At 41.5% G+C, this 20520-nt stretch overlaps 1 protein-coding gene across 1 annotated transcript in view; it reads left to right on the forward strand.

The window, feature by feature from the left end:
- Positions 1 to 20520, forward strand: part of DOCK2 (dedicator of cytokinesis 2) — a 2333210-nt gene that overhangs the window by 1060930 nt on the left and 1251760 nt on the right. The window contains exon 26 of the mRNA XM_086931425.1: positions 16190 to 16338. Coding sequence (XP_086787551.1) covers positions 16190 to 16338 — 149 coding nt within the window. The remainder of the gene's footprint in view (positions 1 to 16189; positions 16339 to 20520) is intronic.

The following is a 20520-nucleotide window of genomic DNA, read 5'->3' on the forward strand; positions in this document are numbered from 1 at the left end:
TTTTAACAAACCCATGGTACCCTACTAATAAAGGTAGTTTGGAAAGAAAGGGTATCCCCTGAGGTTTTTTTAAACTCTCTTTTTTCTATTTCAACTGGATCCCGGTTTTGTCCAAATGGATATTTTATATAAAAACTCCCATTCATGGTTGTGCCCACCTTGATGGTATTCCCCTATCAGGGTGTGGATAGGCGCAGATGATGAAACATGCCACTATCTAGTGGGTGATGTGTTTACTCCAAAATCTTTGGATTTTCCAGTAGGGTTCTAAGTGGTTCCCTTGCTTTTTCCTTGTTTTCTCTTTTTCCTCCATTATATGTGTGCATAGATATAAATCCGGAAGAACTGTAACTAGGTGGGTCGTCTCTCGCTCTCCCCATGTGAAGCAATACACTTTCACTGTCTGGGAAATTTTCCTCACCCTCCATCTTGTGCCATGCTTAACATTGTATATCAAAGTGGATTCCACTGGCCCTGTACTCGCTCATAAAACACAGAGACTTACTACCGTACAAGTACCACCCATGAACTTTACAGAAACACACTCTCAACATACACATGGGTTGTCAGTGCAAGGTTCTGGGTTCCACATAATAGCAGAACTTTGCATATGAGCAGTCGATAGGCCATGCTCCTACTGACACTGAGAGACATGTCTGGCAACACTATACATTTGCAAAACATTGTATGCTGTCAAAACTGTTTTAAGTGATGTCCCCAGAGCAAGGAAAGTAGTCCAATGCTTTATATGAGGGCATGCTTGGTGGGCCCACCCGGTCACTGACTGGTACTTGACCTCACATGGTCAGTCTTTGGACTTATGTGCACACGCTAGATTAGCATGACACCAGGGACAAAGTTTTAGTTTCAGATGTACGCATCATTCAGTGCAGGAGGGAACTTCTGTTTACCATGCAGGGGACACTCCTGTCTTAACAATCCTGTCTTGTAGTTTTCCGTCAGCAGGCAAAATCCTCTTCCATAAACACTCTGTCTCTATTCTACAGACCATACCTAAGAAATGTAACATGCAGCCAGGACAGAAGGAATGAATGTGTGGATTCTTCAGTGCCAGATTCTGTTCCATGGTACTTCAAAAACATCTTCTTTTAGGTAATTGCCGGGGTCACGTCCTCAATTTCAATTCAGGGCAGCAGAATATGAATGCCCAACTTACAAATTTGAAAAGAAATATTGTGAAAATTCCTGAATGAGAACTTTCAGAGAATTTCACAGTTTTGGAGGTTTATCATGCCATTAAAGTTGGTAGGGGGAAATGGCCAAGATGGCATAAATTAGCTGTATAATTAGTTAGAAGAAATCAGAAAATATAAACTAGGGTGTTCCTTCAGATTACTTCACATAACATGCATCCCTACTCTTCCAGCAAGGTCTATGGATCTTGGGAGGACTGCTATAATCTTGGTTTTGTCAGTTTTGTTCCAAAGTGACAGGTGACTTTCTTCCAACTTATATGTCCTTGAGTACATCAATCGTGATTCATGGGAGATCAGCATGTCCAAAGGGCATGTGGGGTCTTTCTACTGTGAATTGTTAAACACATTTTTGGGGACTTTGATGGTGATAAGCCATTTTTCCAGGATCAGTGGCATCAGTGTGTCGCTCACAGTCCCTGCAAAGGTACTACATCTGTTGTTGTTGTTTCTGCATGAACAGCCTAAACATCTTTTGTTTTAATGTTCAGGGTGGCTGTATCATCCAGTGAGAACCCAGATCAGAGTGCTGTTTCTGCAAACAGAAGTGGCTCCAATCTTTCGAGTTGATGTCCTGTTGTCCCAGTACTGTGGGCTCCCAACTGGGAAGCAAGTACCCATGTTAGCACTTAACTTGGAGGGTTCAGATATAAAACAGTCTCATGCCTACCCATGCAACTAATAACATTCATTAAATCAATGTCCAGTTAGTGGCTTTTCTTTAAAGCTGGATATCGTCGTTTTGGGAGGCTCTCAAGCTTCTATTCCTAAATCTTGAATTAGCAGATCAGTGCAATGTTCATGCTTGTTCTTGAGATAGGCTTAGAACACAGTTGGCCCTGGGCGCCCCATGGTTCAAATGCTGGTCCTGATTGGGATCAGGTGATGCATTAAGTGTCCCCGAAAGCAATATTCACTACAAAACTGGGGTCAAAGTCTCTCGGCATCCTAGAGCAGGAACTCTAAGACGTAGGCTGATGCTTGAGGGTTTTCAGCTTAATTCTCAAAGGAACATGTACCATTTTGGGTCATCGAACTCATAAACTTCAAAGAGTAACTTGGGCTTTATAAATGCATTACACTGTACCACGACTACACAAGTACATAGAGCAAAGAGACTTTAAGGAGCTTTACGGTCTTTTGGTGCCACAAAAAGCAACTAGACGTCTCTGAACAACATACATTGGGGCATATTTATGTTGGACATGCGCCACGTTTGCGTCACGCAACGGCAGCATAAACGTGGCGCATCCCTGCGGCCCATTTACAACGTGACGCAGCTAGGCAGATGCGTCACATTGTAAAGCCATGCGCCACATGTGGGCGTTCTGGCGCAGGGTGGGCGTTCCGGGGCAGGTGCGCCTCGCAAAAGTGGCTGAGTGTAATCTACGTGATTTCACACAGTCACTTTTAGGCCAATGCTGCATCAAAACCCCGCGCCTGCTTGAAGCAGGCATAAGGCTTGACGCAGCATTGGACAGACAGGGCACCCCCGAGCCTTGCTGCAGCTGCGTCGTGCTTGCGACGCAACTCCAGCAATGCGCCACCTTTACGGCACAGATGCGTCACGCATCTGTGCCGTTTTTTGCCCCATGGTGAGCCGCATTGTAAATGCGGCGCACCATGGGTGGCGGAGCTGCAGCGCACGGATCCATGTTCAAATATCGACAACAAAAATATAGTTTACAAAAATATAGATGTAAAAATATCGACTACATAAATATCGAATCCCTATACTTAAACAGGTAAGTACAACAATATCGACTCTAAAATATCGTTGTAATAAATATCGATGTAAATAATATCGACTTTAAAAAATAATATATCTTACATTAAATAATTAATTAATATTAATATTATTAACAAAATAAATTAATTTACATTTATATTTTTAATAATTATAACAAATAAACTTAATTTAATGAATATAAAAACAATAAATGTGTACATATACATATATTTTCTTATTTACATTATCTTATTATCTTTATTTAATTATAAACTTTAATAATTATAAAAAAATTAAATAAACACATATATAACACATTTTGAATACAAAATAATATTCTATATTTAATTAACATATTAAAATTTTAAAAAATAATAATACGAACATTTTATAACAAAATACAAACATTAGTAGTGAACACATTTGATAGCGAAGGGGTAAAAATTACTATTCCCACTCCAAAGAGTGCAATAGTAGGGAAAGCCTTGGATAGTGTAGGGATAAAAATTACGATTCCCACTCCAGAGAGCGCAACAGTAGGGAAAGCATTGGATAGCGTAAGGTTAAAAATTACTATTCCCACTCCAGTGAGCGCAACAGTAGGGAAAGCGTTGGATAGCGTAGGGGTAAAAATTACTATTCCAACTCCAGAGAGTGCAACAGTAGGGCAAGCATTGGATAGTGAGAGGGTAAAAATAACTATTCCCACTCCAGTGAGTGCAACAGTAGGGAAAGCATTGGATAGCGTAGGGATAAAACTTACTATTCCTACTCCAGAGAGTGCAACAGTGGGGAAAGTGTTGGATAGCGTAGAGATAAAAAATACTATTCTCACTCCAGTGAGTGCAACAGAAGGGAAAGCGTTGGATAGCATAGAAGTAAAAATTACTATTCCTACTCCAGAGAGTGCAACAGTAGGAAAAGCGTTGGATAGCGTAGGGGTAAAAATTACTATTCCCACTCCAGTGAGTGCGACAGTAGGGAAAGCGTTGGATAGCGTTGGGGTAAAAATTACTATTCCCACTCCAGAGGGTGCAACAGTAGGGAAAGCGTTGGATAGCGTAGGGGTAAAAATTACTATTCCCAATCCAAAGGGTGCAACAGTAGGGAAAGCGTTGGATAGCGTAGGGGTAAAAATTACTATTCCCACTCCAGAGGGTGCAACAGTAGGGAAAGCGTTGGATAGCGTAGGGGTAAAAATGACTATTCCCACTCCAGAGGGTGCAACAGTAGGGAAAGCATTGGATAGCATAGGGGTAAAAATTACTATTCCCACTCCAAAGGGTGCAACAGTAGGGAAAGCGTTTTATAGCGTAGAGGTAAAAATTACTATTCCCACTCCAGAGGGTGCAACAGTAGGGAAAGCGTTGGATAGCGTAGGGGTAAAAATTACTATTCCCAATCCAAAGGGTGCAACAGTAGGGAAAGCGTTGGATAGCGTAGGGGTAAAAATGACTATTCCCACTCCAGAGGGTGCAACAGTAGGGAAAGCGTTGGATAGCGTAGGGTAAAAATTACTATTCCCACTCCAGAGAGTGCAACAGTAGGGAAAGCGTTGGATAGGGTAGGGGTAAAAATTACTATTCCCACTCCAGAGAGTGCAACAGTAGGGAAAACGTTGGATAGCGTAGGAGTAAAAATTACTATTCCCACTCCAGAGAGTGCAACAGTAGGGAAAACGTTGGATAGCGTAGGGGTAAAAATTACTATTCCCACTCCAAAGGGTGCAACAGTAGGGAAAGCGTTGGATAGCGTAGGGGTAAAAATTACTATTCCCCTCCAGTGAGTGCACCAGTAGGGAAAGCGTTGGATAGCGTAGAAGTAAAAATTACTATTCCCACTCCAGAGAGTGCAACAGTAGGGAAAGCGTTGGACAGCGTATGGGTAAAAATTACTATTCCCACTCCAAAGGGTGCAACAGTAGGGAAAGCGTTGGATGGCGTAGGAGTAAAAATTACTATTCCCACTCCAGAGGGTGCAACAGTAGGGAAAGTGTTGGATAGCGTAGGGGTAAAAATTACTATTCCCACTCCAGCGAGTGCACCAGTAGGGAAAGCGTTGGATAGCGTAGGAGTAAAAATTACTATTACCACTCCAGAGAGTGCAACAGTAGGGAAAACGATGGATAGCGTAGAGGTCAAAATTACTATTCCCACTCCAAAGGGTGCAACAGTAGGGAAAGTGCTGGATAGCGTAGGGGTAAAAATTACTATTTCCACTCCAGTGAGTACAATAGTAAGGAAAGCGCTGGAACACAAAACAATAAAAAACGAACTACCATAATTTTTTGTAAATTTTATTTCCAATATAAACATAAATAATATATACATTTAAATATATTATTATTAACAAAGATAATACAAATTAATCAATTACACATTAATTAATACCATTACATCCACCACACACACCTAAAGTTAATTACACAATACATTTAATATTTACTAATTAATTAAATAATTTTTTTTATGTTAAATAATTAATTAATTACCAGCTTTCAACCATATACACTAAAAAACACCACAACATACACCTACATTTAATAACACATTTAAAATTAATAATTACTAATTAATTAATGGTAATTAATAAAAATATTATTTATTAATTAATCAATAATAAATTAAATAATTACCACCCTTCAAACCATTTACACATATCAACTCACCAACACACAACTAAACTTAATTAAACAATTAACATTATTAATTATTAATTGACTAATTGAAATAATTAACAACTAATTATTGCACTATTATTAATTAATTAACACATTCATTATTCAATTAATTTTATATAATTAAATTTCTTCCCACCCTATTCCCCTATAAACCCACAACCCGCTACGGAAGTAATAATACAAAATTTAACATAATAAACATTAATAACTAATACAATTCCAAAACATATAATAAAATAACTTACAATTCTCATTTAAAACACTAAAATACATAACATTATTATTAAATCGATATTTTTGTAAACTATATTTTTGTAAACGATATTTATTACAACTATATTATTGTTATCGATATTACTTACCTGATATTCTGGTCAAACTATATTTTTGTTGTCGATATTTGTTCCACTCAACATTTCTGCGGAGATATTAATGTCAGACGATATTTTTACGTCGATATTACTACTTTGCACCGCGGCGCACAATAACTGGCGCATCCCTTGGGATGCGCCAGTTATTGTAAATCTGCCCCATTGTTTGTAATAGGAGACAACTTAATCGGCCTTTAAAACATATTTCCAGAGAACTCTAGAAAACATGCAATAATATGCATGCTTTATTGATAGAAATAAAACAGAAACTGGTTTCCAACATGTTTATGCTTCTGTTTCTTTAGAAAAGCTGAACATGAGAACGTCAAAAGCATTGAACTGAGAAAGATTTGCACCAGTTAGTCTCAGGATGATGATTTTGAAAATGTAATTTGTTATTCATTTGAATACTCATTCGCAAAGGAGCCGCAATTCCCCTCTGTACTGACATGTTTGGCAGAAAATGTCATTGATGAATGACTGTGAAAGGTCATTTTCTGTTATTCTGGAAGACAGCTTTGATGAATAGGCTTTTCTGATTATAACGTTGATGATATGACAAACACACTTTTCCACCACTCATTACATTAAACTCCTCTGGGTGTAAACAACCGAAATGTGATATGCTGGCCATACCGTCCAGGCTACAAGTTGTTGGCCGTATTTATATGCAGATAATTGAAGAACTCGTTCTCAGTGCATGTGCAGATTGCCTTGTTTGTGACTGATTGTTAGTTTTCTGACACATTATGCTGTTCCTACCCGCAGCGATAGTAGTATACTTCACTAACAAGTATATCTTCCATATACTATAATCTGAACTTTTTTGACCTTCAGCTTTGCCATATGCTCGCAACTTTGCCAATCACACATTGGCTTACCTGAGAGGAGTATTTCTCTTACATTATGCTATTGGCTGTTGTAGAGAACTTGCATTGATGTGCATGAAGGACTATTTTACAACTAAGGATCTCACATTTGTTTCTCACCCCCACCACCACCTCTGTGATGTGTCTGCTCTTGCTTGCTCTCTTCTGTGTGAAAGTCCCCTCCCATCATTTTCACCTTGGTCTCTCTCATGTTTTCTTCGCAAGCCCTTGTGTGTTACTCTCTCTTTCTCCGCCCCTCACTCCTTCCCATTTATTTTGCTTCTTACTGCTGCACCTTCTGCCCCTTCACTCTCCCGCCATCACTCCTCTCTTGCTCCCTGCTTACCCCTGTGTGAGTCATCCATCGTGTCTGTTTCCCCTTTCCTTTTTCCCATGTCTCATTCCTCGCTGCTGCTCCTTCCACTTATACTCTTCCCCACCATTGCTTTGGCAGTGTGAAAGCCCCTGCTTACTCCTTCCCACCCTTTCTCTGTGTACTTTCTCCCCTTACCCTTTTCTTTCCCATGTGTCTTGAACACTTGCTGTAGGTTAAATGAGGCAGTGGTGAACTGGAAGTAGCCCTGATTCTGGGTAGTTTTCCTGCCAGCTCCTGCACCAGCTGTGTTCAAGTCACTGCAACAACTGCTTCTTATGCATAGTTTCTCTGTGGTGCACACTGTTACACTTTTGGCTCTTAGCATGTGCACCTCGTTCACTGCTCTCTGCATCTTTATGAAATTTAAAACATTGAGACAAAAGCGCGCAACTTCTGATGATATCTTGCTTTGTGAGGGCCTCCACAAAGTGTCCACTCCTCCTTGCTCTGCTCAGCCCTCCCCTGTGTGTGGGTCCTCTTTTCTCCTCCCCACCTCCATCTCTTCTGTGTCTTGCCCCTCTTTGTTTGCTTCTCCTCCCGAACTCGCCTTCAACTTCACTTCTGCCTCTAAAATCTTCTCAATGCCACCTCTTTCAGTTCCCCAGTCCCTGTACATTCACTCCTTGCCATGGAATCCCTCTCACCTTGCTCTTCACTCATTCTCTCCCACACCTTCACTTCAAAACCAATGCTCAACACCTGTTCCCGCCCTCACCATTGCTTCCCTCACATTCTGCCTCATGACCATTCTCTTACCACTCCATTGCATCCAACTCTCTGCTCTACATCTTTCTCTCCCCGCCATTGCTTTCCCTGCACCCTCCCTGTCCCTTTGTGTGTAGCTTTAATGTGCTAATGCTGTGTTTCTGTGTGTTCTAAACTTTCAGGTGAATATTTTAACATTCTGAAAATACTAAGTAAGACCATAGGTCAAATTCCAGAAGTCGTCAGGAAGACTACATAATTCAGACTAGATAATTGTAACACACTCTACCTAGGTGCCACCCACAGCAGACTGAACATGCAACCAAGAGTACAAAACGCAGCATCCAGGCTGCTGCTGAATATTCCTAAACATTCCTCTCTGGGACCAGCACTTGCTAAACTACACTGGTACCCACATAATAAAAGAGTAAAGCCATTTGTTTCTGCCACAAACTGTTAAACATTAGATACCCCTCCTACCTTCATACACTGATTAAGCCCTACAGACTCAACAGGTGTCTTAGATCTTCTGAAACTATGCTTGTGGTTATGCTGAGGGCGGCAAGAGCTCAGATGGGAGGCCGCTTCTTCAGCCTCTTGGCTCTCAATCTGTGAAACTCTCTTACACCTGACCTGAGGCAGGAAATTTCAGAGCTGGCCTTTAAAAAAAACCCATAAAACCTGGTTTTTCAAAGCAACCAAATAACTTCTCCCTTTGCAGACCTTGCAGTTTGACTTCCTAGCACAGGCACACTCCATTTTGGAGTAACCAATCCCTCTACAATTATCACAGCATAGCATAACAAAACAAAATGATATAATTGGTTGCACAAGTACACCAGCAGGGTACAGGCAGGTCCAATCATTATTGTTTTGGTGCAGAGAAATGTAAGTTTGAAGAATACTGAAAGAAGATGAATTATGGAGGTACCTGAGAAACTAATGAACTCAAGATTGTATCTTTTCACTGTAACCTGATTGTTTTATGGGAAATTTGTGTAGGTGTAACACATGTTAGCACTGTGTTCTTTAAGCTAGAGCAAAGAAGATGAGAGTGCATAGCATTTTTCAGACTCATCAGAAATGTTTTGTCCACTTTCGAGATAGCTTAAAAGAATAGGGTACTCTCTTTATTGGAGAACCAATGGTACATAACTTTTACTTTGAAACAACTCTTACTTGATTTGAACTTCATATTAACTAATGCATTTATAAATTTATCATTGACTGACACTAACTTGATAATTTTCCCTTCATTAAACATTTTAAACATTAATAAACGTTATGGGTTTGAACAACACCACTCTCAGTCTTCCATGTGGAGTCTAATGTGTTTCACTTTTTTTAAATGTATTGATTGTTGACTAGCCTCAGCTGCAAGCTTTAATTCCCCAGATAGTGCTTTATGGGACCCAGGTTTGTACAATGAAAAGTACTAACGGAGACTCACAAATTTACCAATATGAATCTGACTTTCTCCTTTAAAAATGGCAAGCTCTGCCCATAAATCTTGTTATTGAAAAAAGGAACAGTTGGCTCCATGCCCAAGAGGCAGAAGAACTGTTCTAATCGATACAAGCAAACTCTCTGGACTAACAATGCCTACTGAAGCTCCCTATTCTAGATGAGTAGCCTTGTTTTTGATTGTGTCTTTCCTGTCTGCTTTCCGGAACCCCAATTGATAATATGTTAATGTTAATGTTATGGGTGTCTTATATAGCGCTCGGCTACTCCAAGGAGTGTCCCGGCGCTTTCAAACCCACAGCAGACTACAGATGGGAGGCAGAAAAGAAAAAGACAAGAAACAAGCAGATCACTGTCCATAGAGCCATGTCTTAAGGCCCTTTCTGAAAGCAAGCAAGTTCGAAGTGCAGCGGAGCGACATAGGGAGGGTATTCCATAGCTGGGGAGCCAAGCGTTTGAAAGAGCGTCCCCCTACCCTTGCTTTCTTGACAGCAGGGACAATGGCAAGACCAAGAGATTCCGATCTAAGGGATCTAGTTGGTTTATAGAAAGCAAGACGTTTCTGAATATATTCAGCTCCCACAGCATGGAGTGCCTTATGCGCCAGCGTAAGTGTTTTAAAAACAATCCGCTTCCAAATAGGGAGCCAGTGTAGGGAGTGTAGGAGATCGGAGATTCTCGCTCGGCGAGGTAGGCCAAAAATCGCCCGTGCCGCCGAGTTTTGAACCACCTGAAGTTTTTGTAGTAAATAGTCAGGAAGACCCAAATAAAGAACATTAGAGTAGTCCAGCCTATAACAGATGAGAGCCTGGACCGTAGTCTTCCTATGCGCCAATGGGAGCAGGGGAAGGAACTTGCGTAACATTGTAAGGAGACCATAGCACGTGCCAGTCAGTCCAAGGATCTGGGATTTGAGCGATAGGCTGTTGTCAATTTTGACCCCCAAGTTCTTAGCAACCAAAGAGGAGGATGCCGGAGGGGACATATTCACAGGCCACCAATCCTGCCAGCTCGGGTCAGCCTGACACCCGAAGAAAAGCACCTCGGATTTATCTGGGTTGCACTTGAGGCTATTTCGCAGAAACCATTCAAAAACAGCACCAAGACACCCACGGATGCTCTCTCCGTCGAACTCAGCCCCCTTACCACAAGTGAAAAGGAGCTGGGTGTCATCGGCGTATGACTCGATCTGAGCCCCAAAGGACTCAGTCAGCACCGCCAGAGGGGTCATAAAGATATTAAAAAGAGTCGGGCTCAGCACCGAACCCTGAGGGACTCCGACCTCCAAAGGCGGCACTTCGGCAGAGTATGGGGGGCCCAGACCATCTGTCGGCGACCAGCTAAATATGATCTAAACCAGCTCAACACCGTCCCTCTCAGACCAATCTCATGAAGTCTGCTTTACTGCTGGTGGCTCTGTGGCTTATGGTAGTATTCCCTTGAAGCTGAAGGTCTGCATGACAGCGCCTGTGCATAGAGAAGCACATTGGCACACTTTTCCTGAAGTGTTACATACAAATCTAAAGGGACCGACTTGATGATTTTTTTAGTATCTGGACCAAAAATCATACACAGCAGAATCTGGTTTGAAGGATCAGAAATCTGCTGACACCCAGGAGTGACATTCCGTTTCACACAGCTGTTTTTTTGGGTATAGTCCTCACTGAAAGATAGAGGTTATCCCACCTAGTTTTACGTGCTGCAGATTATATTTATTGGAATAAGAAATCTATTGTTTTTTCATCATGAAGAATACAGTTGTGCTCAGTAACATGTGGCTCTTTCTCACCTGTCGTACTGGCACATGCATCACTTTGTCAATTCACTGTCTTGTCCAGGGTGGGTCCAGCATTTGCTGCACCACTTACCATAGAGCCTGCTCTGATAAAGATAAGACCACAGACCGTTCGAAGAGCAGTACAGCTATTTCAGGGTCAACATCCCTGCTGGGAGGAGACTGTATAGTACCTCTTGCACAACAACTCCAGGAAACCTATCTTGGATGGACAAGTTCACTTCATGCATATAGGGATAGGCCGGCTTATCTACTGTGATCTGTTTTGGCAGCAGCCTATTCTGAACGGACCTCTTGCAACACAGCTCTGCGTGAAGCATAAAAGGCGGCATGTCTGTGCTTCAGTGAACATTTGACAGGACTCAGGCTATCGAACTTATCTGGCCCCAGAGTGATTGCATGCCTCGGTACAGGTGTTGGTGTATTCCTACAATATATGCTCTTTGTGGTTACTTGGCTCCAGAATCATGGCTTTTCTTCCCAGAGTGAGCTTGCTCATCCCCTCCCTTTGTGCTGGTTAATGTAGCCTGAGTTAGGCTGCCCAGAAGGAATACCGAATGAGTTCCAGAATATTATGGAATCCTTACGGATTCAGGCTTGAGACTTCAAATACTGGAGACGTACGAGTTTCTCATGGGGAAGGTCTGTTTTTTCCATCAAGGAAATGACGAGTGCCGCTGCAATTGCAATCTTTCGCAAGTGGGTCTAACTTTAATTATTGGTCTTCTGACTTCTCCATCTTCACTTAAATATACCACGGGAGATACTGAGCGCCATTTTATTGGTTCCCACAGGGACGTTCATCGGCAATGTTTAATGTTTTTGTTTGTATACTATGCACAGTTTTTCATTATTTAGTTTACTGCTTTTTTCGACTCTTGATCTTTTCCTGACCAGGTATAAATGTAGTGCTCAGTCCATACTGCAAGAGGCAAACCAATAGTTGGGTAGTCACTTTTAGGCTGTCTGACAATTGTGCTGTGAAGTCTAGGAAATTCAGTACAAGTCATTAGCCAGCCCCTCCTCCCCTACCATGAAAGAGCTGTAATGTATGCATATAACATGCATTTTTTTTGACAGTAGGAAAGTATTCGAAGGGATAGGCTATAAAAATGCTCATGAAAATAATTACAGACTTATACCAGTTAGTAAAGAATTTGACATAAGTTTAATAATAAGTCACGTAATGCGTCAAAGATGAAATGGGTCTGAGAACACAAAGGAGCATGATAGAAATAAAGCGATTATGGAGGTTAGAGATCATGAGTTAGGCTAAGGACAGGTGATAATCAGCCCTCATTGTAATAGTTCTTTAATATAAAGTAGGTTGATGTGGAGACCACCAATCAAGAGGAGAGTAGCAGAGTAGGGTAAATATAGCACAAGCACCAGTGATGGGACAAAAGGAGGGGTCTGGAAGGCATAACACATTGAAAGGCAGGGTTTGCATTTTTTGTCAAGCAGTATTTCTTATGGGTGAGCATGATTTATGCTCTCATAACCATGTAAATATGCATCTTTATGTATGGTGACCAGATTTTGAAAAACAAAAACCGAGACATTTAACAATCATAGAAAAAAAGACCAGAAAGTACCATTGTTTATCTACCATGGTTCGTACACTACTCTGTGCAGCTTTATTGTATAATTAAAGCAGCTTCAGATTCATTACATTATTGACACATTAACTTAAGGACCTTCATATCTAGGCTCTGCCAGAAGTGTTCATGGGCCCATGACAGCTGATCCGTGGATGAAAGGGAAACTAAATACTCAAATTCAAAGTTGATTGTCTTTCAATGTATTCAATTCTTACACTGGATTACGGCCCCATTTTTAAAATGCATTTGTTTACACCATCTTGATTATACCGTGCATTCTATGTAGTGGTAGTTTTTACCAATAACATTTGTTTAAAGGTTGAAACATCTGTCATAAAATGATTTAACCTTTCATTTCCTCTGTCGAAAGATACGCTATGCCTTTTTCCCACCTTTGTCACCTGCTTTTTCTACTTATAATTTAGTATACAACAAGGGTGTGGAGGGGCAATGGGGTGCATCAGCATGTTGATGCACCTATCATCATACTAATGTCCTGTTCTTACAAAAAACCCATCTGGGTTCTGTACAGGACCCTGGGAATGATGACAACTAAACAAGCATTGGCATAACCACATTATCCACGGTGCTGTCCCTTCAGGGAATGAAGCGCTATGCAATTACTACACACTGGGTCATGCAGTGTGATTCAGGAATGCATGCTTGCCCCAGAAAACGTTTATGGACACATTCCAAGGCTTTTTAATGCACAGACAGAATGACAAGTGCCTCAATGCAAGTCAACAGCACTATAAACTTCAGTAAGTGACTGCATCACTAGAGCATTGAACAGCTGATTTGTGTAATGTAACTAGCACTCATGTAAAGCACCTCAACACCCTCAGGTCGCTTTACTTTACATTATATATTAACAAATATCGCAGTCCCTGGACAACTGCTGAGAATTTGCTTTGAAATTAAAGCTCTAACAGGAGGAGGACGACAGGAAGAGGCAGCGGGGCGGGCATGCTGCAACATGGGAGGAGGTGGAAGAGATGACTTCTGCTCCGATTTATCAGGTAGAGTGGAAATAATTAATAAACATAGGCGGCTTTGGCATCACTTAGGGCCAGATGTAGTTAATGACGATTTACTGATTCTAAAATACAGAATTTTACCGATTCGGTATTTTAGAATCGGTAAATGGGATGTAGGTATTTATTCGGTAAGTATTACCGAATCGGTGAGATTCGGTATTTACCGAATCGGTATTTACCTATTTGGTAATTCCCATTCATTCCTATGGGCCTGGAGGCCCATAGGAATGAATGTGAATTACCGAACCGGTAAATACCGATTCGGTAAAATAGAGAAACATTCAAAGGTGGCAGGGTGTCACATTGACACCCTGTTGCACCCCTGAATAGTGCTTGTGTGCACATATGGCAGACATACATGCCCTAAGGGAATGTATGTCTGCCACATGGCACTGTTGAAAATGCACAGATTTGCATTTTCAAAGGTATTCCTTATTTACCACCAACTTATAGTTGGTGGTAAATAACGAATCCTAAAGTGGGAAAAGCACTCATTTGAGTGCTCCCCACATTGCAAATTCGGTAATTTACCAATTTGGTATTTTAAGGAATCAGTAATTTACTGATTCCTTAAAATACCGAATCAGTAAATTACCGAATTTGCAATTTAGGCCACCTACATCTCAGTAGCCTAATACCAGTCGGTAACGGCCGAAATTCAGTAATTTCGTCCATTACCGACCGGTATTGGGCCACCTACATCTGGCCCTTAATCTCTGCACACTTAAAAACAAAATCATTTACCTGACCTAGGTTAATGTAATAGGCGGTTTTGTAAAGCGTTTCAATACCTTTGGGTTAGTCGAGCTCTATAAAAATGGCCCCAGGAATGAATCTGACATTATGTAAAGTAAATAGTGCTCATTTAAATAGCTCCAACACCTCTGGATCACTCGAGTTCACTTTATATAAACAAGCGTCACAGAAATTGCGAAAGGAGTTGCCCAAGTCTTACACTTAACTGTGCTGCTGGAGGTCCGGTGACTGAGGCTCGCTAAAGTAACAAGCAGCGAAGCAGGAGGGTTTGGAGAAAATCATCGTACTTTGAAGTAAGAGAAAACTAAAGAGGCAATTTCGAAAAATTCGTCTGAAGTGTCTGACATTTCATCTCAGTATTTGAACGTGACAGGGAGATTAAGTGACGGGTGCCAAAGCTGAACCACCGAAACCAGGCAAACAGTGACATGAGCAGGAATCAAAGAAAAGAATAGAGTCCCCCAAACGAAAACATATATATACAGAAGCATACGTCTAACAGTAATTTGGCTTTGCTCTGTGGGAGGAAACCAACACAAAAAGGAGGGACGAAAAAAAGGAATAACCACTAGCAAGCAAGCACTTTTGAATGACAATGGAAGGAACAAATAAAAAGAAAATGGGCGCTTGCTGTAAGCCCACAGAGTGTATACAGCATGTCTCAAAGAGACAGCGCAAGCTTTGCCAACGCTTAACCTAAAAACTGCATTGCCCTCATGCTCATGATGTTGGAAACTCCTTGATTCCCCGGGCTGTGGTGGTTCTATCCAATTCCTTTGTCTTGCTGCTTTTGTTATTCACTGGGAAAAGCAGGGTATACGTCCAAGCTTTCTATGTACCCATAGGGGGGTAATCAATGGACTAAAACATGTCTTCTACGTACAAAGGAATAGGCACTCTTGTCTTCTGTTCTCAAGAAATGATGGGGATTTAACTGCCAACTCTTGTGTCTGCATGGCAGGCAGAGAAGGAAGCTATGACTTCCTAAGGCTCAAGAAGTTAGACACAAGTAGATCCCAGGAGTTATCAGTACATGGATCACTGATAATCCTCCATTTCCTCCTTGTGCCATGGCAGCTAATGTTACAAATGAGCTTCAAACACCACTGACTGATTCTAATATTGTATACTCTTTGCCGAACAGGGGAAAAGGTGAGGTTTTTGCCATGAGATTGTCAGCACGGATACCTGCTTCCATTTGTCTTTAAAATGAGTACATTGGAGGAGAGAGGACGAAGATTATGTTTTTTATTATTAAAGGCATTAGCCTACTTCTTCCAACCTAAAATCGGAGCTCAATTTGAAAGGCACGTTTCTAGTATACACGGTCTTACTCTTTATAGAATGTTATGTCTGTTTAGAATCTTGCTATAATGGTTAATCAATTTTCTTCAGGGAAGGTGTAACATATTTTGTACCTGACAGCTGTATTCTCCATTTGCGTTTAGTCATTTTGGAAACTATGGGTGGATGCACTTTACAAATGCTATAAAAAATGCCATGTGACAGGTTTTGCACATCTCATTTCTATTGTCATTCACTAAACAGTGTGGTTAATTGTTCTTTTCCTAATGGGTTCCTTCTTTTTTTAGAATGCAGAGACATTTTGCTTCCTTTGATGACTAAGGAGCTAAAAGAATGGCTGGAACAGAAAAAGGAAGATCAGCCGCAGGTTAAGGAGAAAAAGTACTGCGTTGATTTACTCAACAGCATCCTGGAAGTACTTAGTTATCAAGATGAGGTAAATGCTGACAATCTATTTTACAACTGTCCAAAACATTTCAAGTATTTTTGAATGCTTGATAAAGTATCAAATTGCATAGATTTATAATGTGTTGCACATATATTCAGAACCTGTTTCATATATGTATATTATCTATGGTATTCCTTGAGTAACTTTCTAAAATTAAATAGTTACATCTCTAAAATAATGATTGGTGTTTTAAAGTCACCTAACTTCAGTATTGTGTTTGTCTTTGTGTCACCGGGCCAAAAATGATTAAATATAGCACCTCCTTACATTGGTCCAAGATATTTCTTTTTATTCACATAAGTGTATCTGCCATCTACTGTAAACATTCCTCGTCAACATAAATGATGCAAACATTCTTACAAAGCCTGTTCTTAGACGTATAAAATCAAATTTGAACAGGTAATAGAATATTCAGGCTGTGCTCACCAATCATCTTGTCGAGAAAAAGGGCACTGACTGCTATTAACATACAATTTGTCGTGACAACAGTGCTCCACACGACAATTACAATGTCTCTGACCGAAGCTTCTGCTGCTGCTTATCTCATCTCAAAATAGGCAGTATAAAGGCACCCACACTGCCTGTTAACAATGCTTAGCAGTTGCATTAGACATCGAGACATAACAAGACACTGTTTGTTTTATATTTGTTATGAGATAAAGCATCAGAAGTAATTTTTTACACCCTTGATGCTCATGTTGAGATTGCATTACTAAACATTTTAGAGGGCCTCATCATGAGCCAATTGCCTTTCACCCTTGTTCTGCCCACTCTGCTTGAACTTGGGAAGCATAATGTAGATTTCAGGTAATGTACTCATAATAATGTCCTCTATACTATATAAAGTCATAACCTTTTCACCACCCTCCTCTTTCCTTCTTTGTTTCCCCCATTTCCCTAAGACTCACTAGGCAGCTAGCTTACCTTTGTCCTTTATTCTTACCTTGCCTCTCTCTGCTCAGCTCTCTTTCCGTTCCTAGAGGTCTACGTCACCTATCATTAAGTATTACTCCCTTCTACTACTAGCATTGAATTTCAACTAAGGGGTCGATCACGATGGCGGTGAATCCGCATCCTCCGGGCCGGTGGAAGCCACCGCCGGCCCGGAGGATGCGGATTCACCGCCGCGGCAAAGAAAACACCCATCGCCAGATTATGATGGCAGTGGGATCAGCGGCGGACAGCAGGTCGGTCCTCCGCTGATCTGCAGGGAGTGGACTGTGGTGGCAGCCACATTACGATGGGTGCTGAAACAAGCTTTTCTGCGGCGGCTTATCCGCCGTGGAAAAGCATGTGGACCTTTGCATTTGGGGGCCTCTTTCGGGCCCCCAGGGTGTTGGGGGGTGGGGGGTGCACATGGGGGGTACCTATGGTACCCCCTGCAGTTGCATGCACAATGCGGCAGGCACAGCGCGGTGCCTGCCTCTTTGTGCATGCAAATGCATGCACTTTTAACTTTGCGGCGGGTGCTGCTTCAAGCAGCACCCACCGCAATGTTAAATATACGGGATGTGACCGCCAGGGTGACGGTCACATCCTAATTGCAATGGAGGGAACGCCACTGCCCCTGCGGATGGTCCCTCCACCTCGGGTGTGGCTGACGTACGCAGGACCGTCCGCCACCCAGGTCCGTCCGCCCTCATAATCGACCCCTTAGTGCCTGAGTATAATGATGGTGGGACCGCCACCTACAGCTAGTCGGTGGTGGTCCCACAGCCATCGCAATGAGGATTCCAGCCCCCCACATTAGGATGGAGTGCAGATGGGTGTCGGTCAGAGAGACCGAACGCCAAGGATCAGACGGGCTCCAGAGGGAGTTGTATTGCATACAGTGGTGAGGTGCCTGCCAGGGACCGCAATAGGGATTACAATGTCCTTTTCCACCGCCATTTCCTGGCGGTTAACCTGCCATAAAAAGGCAAGTGGAAAGGGACTTTGGGGGTCGTCCTTTCCCCGTGGCACTCAGCTGTGGGTTTTTTACATATCCCTGCACCATGTGAGAAGCACTGCATGGCGCCTGCCACATAGTGAACGGATATGTGTAGTGAACCCTTTATGTACTGTGGCATGTACCACAGCCAGCAACACCTGCCGCAATACAAAATATACATTAGTTATAATGGGGTGACCCAGTGACCCTCAGAACCTGATATATATAGACATTGTGACCACAGTGAGTGCAATCACATCCTAATGCCAATGGCAGGACTGCTGATAGCCTGTCAGGCGGTCCCATTTTCAGAAGGATGGAGGTCGGATAAAAGTCCGTCTGCCATCCTAATCAGCCCCTTAAGCTCTTATCTTATCGCCGTAGGCTTCCTCCTTATTTGTGTTGCCTCATTCTTTCAACGTACTGTTTTTCTGTGCCACTTAATTTTATTTATTTTGTATTCCTCCTTTTTATATACCACTACTCAAGTAAGGAGATTTCATTGTGCTGACAACAGAAGCACAATTGGTGTTGGTTTAATCCTTGACACAGAACCAACAAGTAATTAATGAGGTCAGAAGATCAAGAAAAAAGTCAGCACTTCAAAACCAGTCTCAACGGGATAGAAAGAGGGAAGAAAACAGTGGCTAAAAAGACCACACCATGTTAAATGCCACAGTGTTTAGGACTGGAGGAGAAGGGAATGAGGCATAGGAGAAAGGGTGCATGTAAAGGAAGCAGAGGGATGGAGATAATTAATCAGGGAGCCGGTGAATGGAGAACTTTGAGTAATAGGCCTCGAAAAGAAATGAGCTATGGGTTTATATGAGGACCAAGGTCAGATGTAGAGTATGGTCTCAAGAAAGACAGTTGATGAGAGAGGGTTAATAGAAGACCTCTTTATTCCTAAAGGCTTCTCTATTCAACCCTTCTCACCTTCTTGCAATTCCAAGCAATCTCTAATCAGTAATTCTCTGATTTATTCACAACTTACTGACTGCAGAGATCACTTCTAAGATATTTTTCGCTTGTTGTTAATCTGTTTCTTTACATGCACAATATCTATAATGGGATGCTTAATATCTATATATAGAAAAAGTTGTGCATTATGTACATGTGAAATAAAAAAGTATATAAAATGTTGAGAGGTGTTTGTATGAGCATCAGTGCTATTGCCCTATTTATCTTCCGAGGTTAAATAATTTTTGCTTACATGAACTTAAATTTCCTTCCCAAAATGAAACCCAAATGAAGGCATATTGCATTTTCATAGCTGAATCTTAACAGTCTGCCTCTATTTTCTTCCATCCCAATATGTCAAAATGTTCCCATTATTACTTTACGCTAAGTCTGTTTTCAAATATTTTATTGTGTAGGTTTTATGATCACATGGAAACATTTTATTTGGTTGTGGTCTATGTAGGGGGCTACCTTGTTAGCATATCTTTCTGGGGGTTTACTACCTTATTGCTTACAAGATTACGTTGGCAAAATCAGTTGAGGCTTTCTTTTTCATATCTGACATAGTGCATTTCTTTATGAAGGATGTTTATATAGTGCTGACCTAGCACTATTTAACAGTAGCAGGCTTTAAGGTGGAACACATGATCATTTATGTAGACACATAAGCCCTAATGTTTCTTGTGAAGTGTATAGGGTTAGAAGGGGACTGAGGTGGAGGACGGGGTAAGTACCTAGTAGGGTTGTGACCAGTGCTGTGTAACATGGAGAATATTTAGTTTCTTACCCATTACTTTGAGGGAGATTTTAAGATTCAGGGTGAGCCAGTTTCAGGGTCCCTGGTCTTACCCAGTGAAAAGTTACCTCTTTACCCTTTCATCCTGTGTGCAGTAAATGCCTTCTCTGTCCAGGGTGTGTACCATGTGAATTTAAGTCAATCTGATTTAGAGACATTTTTTCGATAGGTAATTAGATTTACTAGTGTTGTTGGTCTTTGAAGACCATACAGAGTGTCTTGAAGTTAGAAGGGGGAGCTATTGGAACAACCTATAGGTTTGGTGTCATAATCATATGTTTTCTGATCCTAGATTGGGGGATAACTATTTGTATGCAACCATTCATTGTGCAGTGGAGAGTCTGGGCACCCAAGCAACAGCACATTGCAATGGGTAGTGTGCAATTGCGCAAGGTCTATGGTGGTGGAGCTGATATTGATGGCTCATTGGTAAGGACTGATCTTTCTAAAGAAGCACATAAGGAACCAGGCATTTTTCCACACT

This window comes from Lissotriton vulgaris, chromosome 7 (assembly GCF_964263255.1).
Source record: "Lissotriton vulgaris chromosome 7, aLisVul1.2, whole genome shotgun sequence".
Lineage (NCBI taxonomy): Eukaryota > Metazoa > Chordata > Amphibia > Caudata > Salamandridae > Lissotriton > Lissotriton vulgaris.